The sequence below is a fragment of the Apus apus genome, chromosome 1, assembly GCF_020740795.1.
Source record: "Apus apus isolate bApuApu2 chromosome 1, bApuApu2.pri.cur, whole genome shotgun sequence".
NCBI lineage: Eukaryota > Metazoa > Chordata > Aves > Apodiformes > Apodidae > Apus > Apus apus.
In genome coordinates this window covers 193,956,320-193,969,163 of record NC_067282.1, presented here as the reverse complement: position 1 = coordinate 193,969,163, position 12,844 = coordinate 193,956,320, and the positions used below count along the sequence as shown (strand labels likewise).

The 12,844-nt window shown below is 35.6% G+C and overlaps 1 protein-coding gene across 12 annotated transcripts in view; it reads left to right on the top strand.

The window, feature by feature from the left end:
* MAGI2 (membrane associated guanylate kinase, WW and PDZ domain containing 2) overlaps positions 1-12,844 on the top strand; it is a 735,815-nt gene that overhangs the window by 508,935 nt on the left and 214,036 nt on the right. For all 12 annotated transcript variants that reach the window (XM_051637734.1, XM_051637680.1, XM_051637697.1 and 9 more), the window contains one exon: positions 210-289. In XM_051637734.1, coding sequence (XP_051493694.1) covers positions 210-289 — 80 coding nt within the window. The remainder of the gene's footprint in view (positions 1-209; positions 290-12,844) is intronic.

The window sequence follows — 12,844 nt, the reverse complement described above, 5'->3', positions numbered from 1 at the left end:
AATAGCTGCTTTGAGGACAGGGAGCTGAGGTTGCCAAATTTACAGCTGCCTTGCACAATTACTCTTACACCTCCTTCAGGGCTACTTAGAAGCAGTAAGCAAATTAAGTGTATCGATTGCAATTTTGTTGGACTAACCCTTTTTTCTTAAGGAATAAACTTGATTCCTTTCAGTATGTGTCTGCTCAGAGTGATCTCTTTTCTTTTCAGCCATAACACAAAGACAACATCATGGCTGGATCCACGACTTGCGAAAAAGGCTAAACCTCCAGAAGAGTGCAAAGAAAATGGTAGGTTATTAAGTTTTCATTGCTGCTCAGAGGGGATTTGCTTTTGTGTGTGTCTCTCTCTCTCAATTCTTACAAAAATCAGGCATTCGGGGGAATGATGAAAGGTGTTTAATTGCTGCTTTGGTTAGAAGCCATAAGTGATACCAGTTCTCAGTGTGCCATGTGTTTCTGCTTTTTATTCCCCTTTCTGATGCTATCCAAAGCTGAGGATCACAAGTGTGTTTTCTGCCTGTTGTGTGTGTGACTCCGGGACTGACCCTCTCCCTCATCTCCTACAGAGAACTTTGGTCTTCAGAACAGAATCCCTTTTCAGATTCTGAGCTTTTAATCTACAGGCGATTCAATGCATAAGGGAAACTAGCAGCTCCGTGGGAATATGAATATTGTTTGATTTGTATTTAAAGGTACAGTGCTATACTATTTAGTAGCCAATTTAAACAAAATAGTGTCTGATAAAACAGGGTGTGGGAGGGAGAAAAGAGATAAGTGTCTGCCAGAGGTCAAGACTGGATTTGGGGGGCACTGCATTGTTAATGGTTTAAGATTTAAAAGCGTAAATTCTGTTGAGGATGCTCAAAGGAGCTGTGGCTGTTCTGCAGGAGAGGTTACTATATTGGCAGATTCAAAGATACGAAATAATGCAGATCATATCGAATGTTATCAGTATAATTTCTGGGTTTTCTCTGGTAAAGTTTCAGTCATCAAAATCATATAAGACAGCCAAAGTAAAACTGTATTGTAATAGATCTTTTTCTGAGCAGCTTTTTTTTCATTGTTTTATAGTTCAGTGTCAGTTCATTTAGCCAGTTAAGAAGTAATGATTTCTAAAGACTGCTGCTTATTTTATTATTGTGAGATATACAGGATTAAATGCATGCTTGCTATGTGCATTAATCCAAAGCTTTTTTTAATATCTTAATGTAGTAGTAGGTTTTCATGTACTGCATCTGATTTATTTTCAGTTTTTCAAAATACATTAATTTGGTTAATGTAAATACTATTAGCAGAAAGAAAACTCAGTGTCATTTTTGGCTGATAAAGAGGTCACTGAGGAGTTGCTGGCTGAATGAAATGCAGGGTCAGTGTTTTGCCAAAGAATGTTCCTCGTTTTTTTGCAAATGCCTTTATTTTGAAAGATTTCTATATTCCAAAAATCTCTTCCCAATTTCAGCTGTAATTCTGATGGTCTCTTCTGACATCAGAAATTACATGTCTGAATGATCTTGCAATGCTTATTCTAGTACTGACAACACTAGCTCCCAGAGTAAATCCTACAGTGAATACAACAGAAGTGTATTACTGAAACAAAACAAGGACACAGGAGTTTTGCAGTTTAAATCTCTCACATTACTCATCTTTGCCTGATCTTTAAGGAATACAAGTGGAAAATACAGAAGAAAAATCCACCAATATCTATGGAGAAACATAACAGAGAGTTACTTTAAGTAAAGGAGTGTCACTTTTAATTTATTTTTTTTCCTGTTAACTGTGTTATACTGAGATCAGAATAAGTACTGAAACATTAAAAAATACACCAGTATCTAATACAATTTAAAATTAAGATGGGTGAATTGAAGAAACAGCATTATTTTGTAGTTATTTGACTTCTGGGTTATTGAATTACTATAGTATGCTGGGTCATGTTCTTTTAAGAGTTGCTCATCTCATTAATGCAAAGTACTTGAAGTGAAGCATAAAAGACTTTAGGGAGAGATCTATTCTTAGAGAGATTGTTCTTGCAATATCCTCTCTTTTCCTGAGGTTTTTGATTATTCAAAAATTGTTGGGGTGTTTTGGTATTGTTTTTTTTTAATCCGATACCTGAGAAGAAATGGCTCTTAAAATGTCTAATATGCCTTAAAATGACTGTACCTTGCCATTGAGGTCCAACAGACCTTGTTATAGCACCAGAGGGTTAGAATTTTTGTTTAGATTTCATGTAAGATGAAGGATTAATTTCACATGCATTTCAGCTATGGCTGGGGACATGTTTTTATGCCAAACATCTTTTCTGCTACACTGTATGATTTATTTTGGCACATTTTACTCAGAGACATAAAATTTTAGAAAAACATCAGTGCTTAGATAGGAAATGATACTTACCTTGCTTCTTTATCGCTATCTGCATAGCTTGTGTTTTTCATTGACATTCATTTTGCCACACCTGAAACTTGTATTGATTCTCAGAGATACCTTATGATGTCCTTATCACCTAACAGATTCTGCTCTCAGGTTTTCCTTCTGAATAACCCAATTTTTGTGCTCTCCTTTCAGTGCAAATCCTGCCAAATCCTTCTCCTTCATTCTGCCACCAGCACGCAGATTCCACACCAGACAATGTCCAAGCTCATACAAAATTTTAGTCCTGATGTTGTGGGCTAGTGATATTGAGGGCTCCCTCTGCTCCAGGCTTTTCCTCTCTTCCGCTTTTAGCTCTTCAATACTCCTTTGCCAAATATGACTTCTTCATTTTATGTGGCTTTTGTATTTGCAAATCCCAGTGCTTGCTCATTTTTCTTTTCAAAATTTGAACCAATCTTCCAGCACACCCCTCCTCTTGGAAAAATTTTCACATGCCTTTGCCAAGAGACTGACTAGCTCTACCAAGTCAAGCTTTCTTTTGCCTCCGTGCTGTGGACTTTCTGTTTTCCTTTAATGACACCCACTGCTCTAAGCCCCTTTGTAGGTCAGGAGGTTTTAAGGGATGATCTTTATTTCTGTCTCTGTCACGGAACTTCCATGTGATTTTCAGCAAATTACTTCACCTTTTACTCTTTCAGATCTACTTAGATGGTAGGTCTTTGAAGAATTGCTTCTTACTGTCAAGTTTTTATGGTGACGATATGAGTTTTGTAATAGCAGTAAGTAGAAATGGCTTGCAATTCTTCAATAAGAAATAGAATTTATTTTCACATTTCTGATTTCCTCCAGAAAATCTTGACTTCATTAAAAATAATTGTGTTTTCTCTTCTGAAAATAAGAATTAAATATTTATGTTTTCTGACTTGGAATACTTCTTACCTTTTTTTTTTTTCTTCCCCACATCAAAAGTGGTTAACCAATTTTTATCTGTAGAGCACAATAGAAGTTATAGTTCTGCCCCCTTCCTGTGAGCTAGGTTCCCTGGTTGCTACATTTTCTGTAAAGTAATATTACATAGCAGACTCACAGGATTTGCATGACTATAGAGGTATTATGTGAGTGGTCTACTAACAGAATCTGTTCTTTGAGAGAGAGAATATGGAAAAGAATGACAAGTCCCATAAGGCAGAAAAAAATGTAGTTTAATATTGAAAGGCGGTTCAGTCTTAATGACATGAAATATCTCAGGGTTTAGAAAGTTCATTTTTGGTTAAGAAATATAGTAATTAAATTTTTCAAATTCTTTAATTCATTTTCAGAAACTTTCCACTATAGAGAAAAGTGAACATTTACTTCTTTATCCAATTTGGAGATTAAACAGTCATTGACATTTCCTGGGATCAAATATGTCAAAATTCACTTATTTCATTACTACAAATTTCACTTATTTCATTACTAATCCATTCCAATTACCAGTCTCCATCACTTCTAACCCTCCCTTTCTTTTTATGTCAACCTCCTGTCTCATAGTTTTCAAATACAAGTAGGCTTAAGACTATAAATAAAGCTTTGACTTCACCTAGCATTCATCTGTCATGTCTTTCCATCTACTCTACACCCACCAACTTGACTGCAAAATATAAATGTTTATTTAGGGTGAAATGAGTTGCCTTTAAGCTTCATTGACTGTGAATATCAGATCTATGTTGACAATTAAAGGGCACAGGTGTATGGTTCACATGTAAACACCTAGATGTAGAGAGCCTACTACATTTAGGTGTCTTCATCTTGAACTGAATCCCAACCCTCTGTCACCTTTTTGGGGTTATGTTTCCCCATTCCTGTAGTCACAGGCAATGTCTTTTGGCGAGCTCACTGCCTTGCATAGCTTCAGCCCTTGTCTTCTTCATCTTTCTCTCTTACTTGAGCTCCCTTTCCTTCTTTCAGAGCACCGATAAGTCATGTCTAAAAATACATATATATTTATATTTATAATGTTATTCTTGCCAGAAAACAAAACAAAACCAAAACAAAATCAAACCAAACCAAACCAAAACAAACAAAAGAAACCAGAAGACAAATCTTAAATTCAGAATCATAAGGGTGATAACTGATAAGACTATCTGTAATCTCAAGGGTATAACGGTCCCAGGAAACCAATAATCTTTCACATGAGTAATTAAGCCACTTTTTGTTACTTTTCTCTGAAACTTTATGTATGGCATTTTTAACTGGACATGTCTTGTGTGATACAGGAGCACATCTGTTCACTGCATGTTCAATTTGGAAACCTCTTTAAACAATGCCGAGATTAAAGAAAATGTGTTTTCAAACCATTTTGCACTATTTTAATCAATGCCTCAATGCTGAAAAAATGTTTGGATTTTTTTTTTCAGAAAGCCACCATTTAACATACAGTACCTCTTCATGTTCCTGCTCTAAGATACTGCCTCACCATTTTTACAGGCCTGTACTAATCCTAGGAGTGACTGAAGCCCAGCAATTACATTGCAATCTTGACTATTTTGCTGTTTTCCAGCAGGTGTTCCTCCTCCCTATCTCTGGTAGAAATTAAACTCAGACTTCCAGAGACAGAGTCTATATGGGCACCTCTGTTGTTATATTTCTGAAAATGTAAACAGGAATCCTAACCAAATATTTTCTCAAATTTCACCAGACTTTCTTAGAATTAGTAACTTTTCATAATGTCATTAGTTTTTTCAACTGTTGCATGAAAGAAATAAAATCTAGAACTGACCAATATTGCTTACATTTAATATATTTTATATTTCTTATTATGAGTTCAAACCACATAATGAACAACTGTATATATATTTTTAACTTCAGCTGCCAGCAACTAAATCCTATATGAAGTGATCCTGTAGATGTATGAGGTACTATTGCTGTTACTATTACTATTAGGCGTAAAATTCAACCTATTCTAGTGCTTTATAAAATACTTTAAATTTGTTGTTCATTTTTGTATTTGCTATCTAATACTTTTCTTCTTCCTTTGATATAATTATTTATATGAAATTAATATAAATAATGACAAGGAAACAATTGGCATTATCATTAACCTCCTGTTTCATTATGAACATCTTCAAAATCTATTTGTATTTAAAACTGTTTTGCTATATTTATAAATATGGTTTTTTCTCTTGTAAAAATCTTTTAACTGAACCTATTAAATGAGTAAGAAGTGGTCTCAAAACTGGAGGACTTGGTTTCTTGTTTTAATTTATACTGAATATCAATTTTTTTCTTTCATCAAAACTATAGATCTGACGCAGCAGGCGCAAGATCTGACTCTTATGACACAGGCATTTTTTTCAGTATGTTTAGCCACAGGGTTTTTTTCTTTTTTACAGAGACTTTTTTAGCATTTCAGTCATGATCAAACTGCAGAATGTCTGTTTTCAGCCGATGGCAGCCATGCAATTCATAAAAACTTCATTAGTCTATCTTTTATTGTTCCCATTGGCCTCAGTTAATAAAAAAAACAGCTGCCAACCACATTGGAAAAACTTTCTGTCTATCCACCTGTTCATCTGATGCGAAATTTCAGAAATATTTAAGGTGGGTTTAACTCTTCTTCACTTAGGCCATTTGGAGGCTGGAGTCTAAATGCTAGTTAATATTGTCCATGAAAAATACAGAACTGTTGTTAAGTGATTTCAAATGGGAGAAGAAATGTAGTGCACAATCATGATGGACAGGATATGGGCCAAGGAGGTGCTCTCTCTGTGAAGGGAAAAGTAAAGCATACCCCATTATAGCTGAAGTGGAGTGGGGACATACCAGGTACTTGCTGCAACATCTGATACATGGTGATCCAGTTCCTGGGAGGAAATCCAGATCCCCATGTTGGGAATTTATTACTGGGTAGAGAATTGATTACAAAATGACAAGCCAGATATGCTGCACGGTGTAGAGGGAGACAGCTGGAGACAGAAAAGAAGAAAGGTTAATCTCAAGCTTGTGTCTCAAATCCTGATCTTCAGAGTTCAGCAAAATATTCAAGACACTGAAATATCACATCCTTCTAAGAGCCAGAGCCTGGCCTTCTCTGCATCCTCTCTTGATGATGGGACTTATATGTGTTTCTCAAAAAAATGTGTGGGGAGCCATTTCTGTTATTTTAAAACACAGCAACTTTCATTATTACAGCCTGGAAAAGATGCAATTCTGCAAGTGAGAAAAACATTTTGAGTCAACTCCTCTGCCAGGTGGGCAGCAAAATATATTTTCAGATTAATCAATCCTGAGGGAAAATATGAGAGCAACATAGAGCATGACATTGTTTCTAGACATTTTAAACCATCTCCTCTGGAATTGTTTGAGGTTCTGTGCCAAGGACTGTTGTTTTGGGTTTTTTTTTTCCCAAGGGCAAGTAAGCAATGCTTACAGAGTTCAGCTGAGAGTGCCAGACACACATGGGTTATTCTGCAGCAAACTTTTGATACTGCTCTGCAAATGCTTTTTAATGCAGACATCAAAACCCTTCCCATTCCAGTCCTGAGTCACTTCAGAGTAGGGACTGCCCATCACTCCCTCCTGCCTAGTGGCTTTGTGATATGAACAAATGACTAGGAATTAGGAAATGGAGTGACAGACTACCAAATTCATTTCCCATTTTGACTTAAATCCAGGTGTTTCCAGATGATAAGAATATTACACCTTTAAACCACAGTTTTTACTTAGAACTCTATTTTGCAGTTTATTAACCCTATTTTCAGGTAGTATGTAATGCCATCAGTTTTGTAACGGAGCTGGCATTATTTATAATAATATTGATCATCATCTTTTTTTTCTGCCATTTAAGTACATGCTTTTTTCATCTTGCATTTTCAATTTTTTTTATAATTAACAGTAGCAGGAAATGTCTTGAATTGTCATTACCTTTTGAAGGGCATTTTTGCTCAGGAAACACCAGCTGGACATTAATTGACAAAAGAACCCTTTAATGCCAAATTCATAATAATGATAAAAATAAGAAAGGGGTCACCTCATCAGTGTTTCTTCCTGGGAGTTCGGAAGATACATTTCTGGACAGCCTGATTGCAGTGGCACAGCTTATAAGAGTAATTCTTCTTCCTCCTTGAATAAAGTTGAGGACAAAATAGCTGTCCACAAACTTTTGGGTTCAGGAAGCACTTCTTGGAGCACGGTGTAACAGAGAAGTCCTTTAAGCTGTAATGGACTGTGAAGTAATACTTTGCTTTCAGCATCATTGCAGTTTCTCACAATCTCAGCCATACAAATCCCTGTTGGGTACTAACTTTACTCTTAAATAGAGTTGGTAATTGCAAGGACAAGAATAAATAAAAGTATAGAAAAAATGTCTGTTTCCCGTGATTGAGCAGCTAGCACTTGGCTGTCTTACACTCACTGCTCTCACTGCTGACCCAGATGTTGTGTTTAAATGGGGAGATACCTGAGATCCACAAGGATCCTGTGGCCTGTACAGATATTGTCAGTTTAATAGCAACTCTTCCAGCAACCTGAGGATTTTAAAGGTTGCTGAATGAAGGCTGAGGAAGTGACTAACTTGTCCCATGGACCTTGATGAGGAAAGTCACAGGTTTTCTCTCTAGTTGGTTCATGATGTTATGAAAAAAAAAATCTCTTCAAGTTTCAGTTTTATGAAAGGAAGTCATGTAAACATACTTTTCATGTGGCTGTGAAGCTTGTAAAATGCTCTGAGATTCTCAGCTGAAAAAGTTTGTAGAGGTATGAAGCATTATTTTTATATAAGGCCCTTTAAGGTTTAAGTCTTTATTATAACCTAAATACCTAGTGTAAGGAATGCAACATGTTCATCAGTGATATAAGATACAACAAATAATACATTTTTAAACGGCCATAAAGGTTGACTATTATTTTGTAACACTTTTCCAAATTATAATTTAATTTTGGAATAAAATAAACTCATTCACCAGTGATGAACCCCAAAACAGAGACAGCAAGTGGGAGGTGACATGACCATACAGTTTACACTACAACTGGAATATGGCCCAAGACTACATGACCACCACAAATGGCAGCTTGAGTTTCTGCTGGTGCTGCTGGAGCTACTCACATGCAGTTTCTGATAGCATCCCTTTTTCATTTAGCTGCCAAGTTCACTGGCTAAACTTAAGTAGCTTTCAGCTGAAATGTGTAACAAAATTTAGGAAGGGAGAGAGATATTTTTTTATACTCTTCAGAGGAAAGAGGGACATCATAACAGTTCACAACTTAATGAGCTAGAATTTGGATTCCACTCACCACTGAACCAAGCACCAAAATTCTCACTGAGTACATGAGGTTGTTTTTTGCCACTTAAATTGCAATGTGTGGTATGAGAATAGAGGTGGCCCAAAATATTCCTATAAGGACCATTGAGAGGAATACTCCAATGTGTGAGATTCTGAATGAAAATCTCTTCACATAGAAAAGAATTCACAAAACCTTACTTTGCAAAGGTCATAACCAACACCTTGAAGCCAAGAAGAAAAAAGGTTAAAATTCCTACTGAAACATTATTTAATCATAAGTAGAAATCAGAGTACATGATTTTTAATCCTATTCTCTCTATAGCCTTAATCCTTCAATCCTCGACTTCTAAATGGCAGTGAAGCATGATAGATTTAACAAAGAGGGGCTTGTGGGATTATATTCATTACAATATGTCCAGCTACTTTCATTTGTATTATTTCTCCTCCCTCTGGCTTTCTGATGAAAGCTCTTGTTTTTAACAGATATCATTAATAAAAAAGTAAAAGCAATCTTCTTTTTTAAAAATTAATCCTTGTAATGATCTCATTTTAAATTTAATCCAGAAAGTCAGCAATATGATTGAATTTAGAAGTTAAAAACAATTTGGTGGTCTTCAATGGAAAGTTTACCTTGTTGTGCAAACGTGTTGGGTATTTCCTGGCACATTGCTACCAGATGAGAAAAATAATTACTTGCTAAATTAAGTAGCACTCATTTTTCAGATACTTTTAAAGGCAGATTATTTGTAATTTTTTTGAACATTCTTTTATTATTCTTTGCTTATAATGCAATATAGCTATAGACAAGTGAAGATGATGAATCCAAATAGTTCTGTACCTTTAGCAGTTAAGTTTCACAAATACAGTTATCTCAGGATTTCTTCTTAGTATTAACAGAATTTCTTTTACTTAAGACTTCCTGGCTTCCATTTTGTTTTTATTTTTGTAACATGCTTTACGAAAGGTCTCAGTAATTTTCCTTTTGTGAGACCTGGTCTTTGATTCTATCCTGAACTACTCAAAGTGAGCGTTGGAGTTCCTGCTAAACAGAGCTGGAAAATCCTATCTGAGCATAGATGGCCTGTATTTCAGATTTGACAGGTAATGCAGCACTTTAAAAAGCCACTGTCTTTCATGACTAATACCCTCGCGGAGCCAGTGACAGAAGAGAACTGTTTGTTAGAGAGAAAAAAAATTGTGGTTACATTTCAATTTTTTGAGAAGCTTGTCTGCCCGAGTGGGAGGAACTTATAGGTATTTAGTATGTGGATGGTGGCTGCTGCAAAACAGTTGGGAAGAGAAGAACTGCATTTTCAGAATACATAGTAGAAGGCTTTGGAATATAGTAAGTGACTATAAAAGCTCGCAAGTATAAAAATCAAAGATGTGGAGAACATGTTGCAGACTATATAAAAAGAGATTTGCATTTGTGATGCCTTAAAACATTAGAATTATTTCAGCATAGAAAGATAAAGAAGGAAAAATCTCTCTGGATATGAGAAAACCCTCCACCTAGTAAAGACAGGAGCAAAGGACTGGTGAGGCCAACGGGCGGGATTCTGGAATTCAGATGGGAAATGTTAGAATTTATTTATTTTTAAGCATCAACTCTTTATATGTCATTAAATGATACAGAATATAGTCTGTTTCATAAAAATAATAATTTCTGATTACACATTCTGGTGACGTGTCGGATATTTCTTTTCTATGCAACCATAAAAAAGAAAGGCCATGGAAATGCAGAGGGATTCCAGAAGAATGTAGTCACTTGCTATAAGCAACACAAACATGCTTATATATCTACATCTGTGCGGTCCAGAGTCTGTTAACTCCTGAAACAGACTGGGGGCTGCCCAGAGAGCTTCCCTGTAAAAAGGAGTAACTGCCAGTTCTTCCATTGGATACTCTTCTATCTGGTGCATGAAGGAGAGGTCATATGAAGGAAGAGTCATATCTTACTGGCAAAACTGTTAACAATAGTGCAAACTATACTAGTAATTTTGTTTGAGAAATTATTTAGCCTAGGTAACATATGACTGTTGATAACCTACACCTTTCCTGTACAGGCACTGCAGTGATGACATTGTTTGTTCTGCTGGATTCTGGAGATAACTCAGAAGCTATGGATTCTGTTGTCTGCATAGTTAAATGTGCTGGACACTGGACTTGGTTTAGGTGTAATTTTCCTCAAATGGACTTTGAAAAATGTGAAGATTGTTTTAGTTTTTGAAAATTTTATTTCATCTTTTGGCACTGACACCACCATGAAAGACAGTAGTTACTTTGCCAAAAAGCTCTGCTTTTTGGGAGGCAGGGAGTAAGGGGTAAGGGAGGGTTGGTTTCATTTTTTTTAATGAACAAACACTTTTTTCCTCTCTTAATCCCAAATGGATTTCTCTTACCTATTTTCTCTTAATGAGTCTGTGACTTTCACTTTTTACAAGAAAAAAATTTACTTACAGAATTTATAATTATAGTTTACCTTCTCTATAATCACCTTTAGTTTCTTCTCTTGATCCATCTGTTCTCATATATCCCTATAACATCTGGTCTTCTTGTTCCATTTTTTAGTTCTGCTGCGTAGTTGAGATTATTCATTAAATGTGGTTGTTAGTTTTTGAGAAGTTAAATGTTTTTTTTTACTTTTGTTGGCCTAGTGAAATGATTATGGTAAGCAGAAAAATATTGTTTACTTGATGCTTGGTACACTACTTGCTAAAAATTGTACATCAATTTTTTTGTTTTTAAAATTCCTGATTGTAGCTAGAATGTCTCTATTAACAGGTAAGTGTCTATAAATAAAATAAACATGTAATCCTGGGTAGAAAAATATCATCCTAGTTATCCTTATCAGTAAGTGGTATCGCATTAAAATTTTGATACACTAAGCTCAAATTTTCCGTTGTTTTGCTGACTGAAATGGAATCCAACACATGGCTAAAAAGAGCAGAAATTGGTCTAGCAAGGAGTAAAAGCAACAGGTTGTCTCCCCTGAATCTTAATCCTGAGAGAAATAAAGTTGTTAGTTTAAGGAATTTATTCTATCTGTATTATTACTAGGTAGGCAAAAGCAGAATGAGAATTAATTGTGAAGGACAAAGGGAGGTAATAAATATGGTTTCATCTCTTATTTAAGGACTGGTAAGATTATGAGTGACACAAGTACAACACAGGAAAAAAGGTGGCAAATCCTGTTATTTCTAAGTTATTTTAGGTTAACATTGAAAGAACCCTACCGATTTATTATTTTTTTAAAGAAGCCCAAATAAACTCTCAATTAACAAAAGGTGACAGGGGACATCTTCAAAACCTACTGAATGGCTTCTGTTGGAATCTACTAAAAGCATTGGATATGTCACTATAAGAAGGAGGTTTTGCCTTTTTCTCAGTATGGGCTCCCATTAGTCATTGTTTGACTTGAAGGGTTCCCTATTCAGATGAGACATGTGCTCTCTGAGATTTTGTTTATGCAACACCAAATATTGTAATTATGTCTTCATGAATATTCTTTCCAGAGAAAACAATGTGTATTCTGATGGCAGTGCAATCCACGTCTAAAATTTGTGTGCAAACAGTGTTATTTCTAGATTGTGTATGTCTTTGATAAGTTTTCCTCCCTTCACTTCTAATGGCTTTTGAATGACTGTGGCAGCAGTCACTGACAATTCATGACTGATGGGCAAATTGCATGTGTGCTGGCTTTCTTCCCATGATTACTGGAACACTTAAAAAACGAAAAATCAACCCCCCCACATACATTTCTCTGCCAACTGTCATCTCTGAGTTACTGATCTGCTCATGTTTCCTTCATTTGTTCTTGAGATTCACAGATCTCCCCTTGGAATATTTTTAGTAATGACTAGATTGGTAGAAAGTCCAGCTAGAATATTTAGTGTGTTCAGGATACTTTTTATTGCTTAGTTCTTAATCTGAGAAAGGGACATAATGGCAGATTCTTATTCCTTTCTTGGGATAGCAAATGTGCCCCATTATTGCCATAGTAATTAAGTTAGACATTGTTATTACAAATACAGTAGGCTTTGAAAAATCAATAAGAAAAATTCTTAAATGTTTGCATGGGGGAAAAGGAAAGCTGGTATTTATGTAATGTTCTGCTTTGCAAAACAAATACCTGTGTTCCCAAGATGGAGAGTAGCATTAAAAAGTTAATTGTGCTTTATGTTCTGGTTTCATGTGCAATGTTACACTGAGA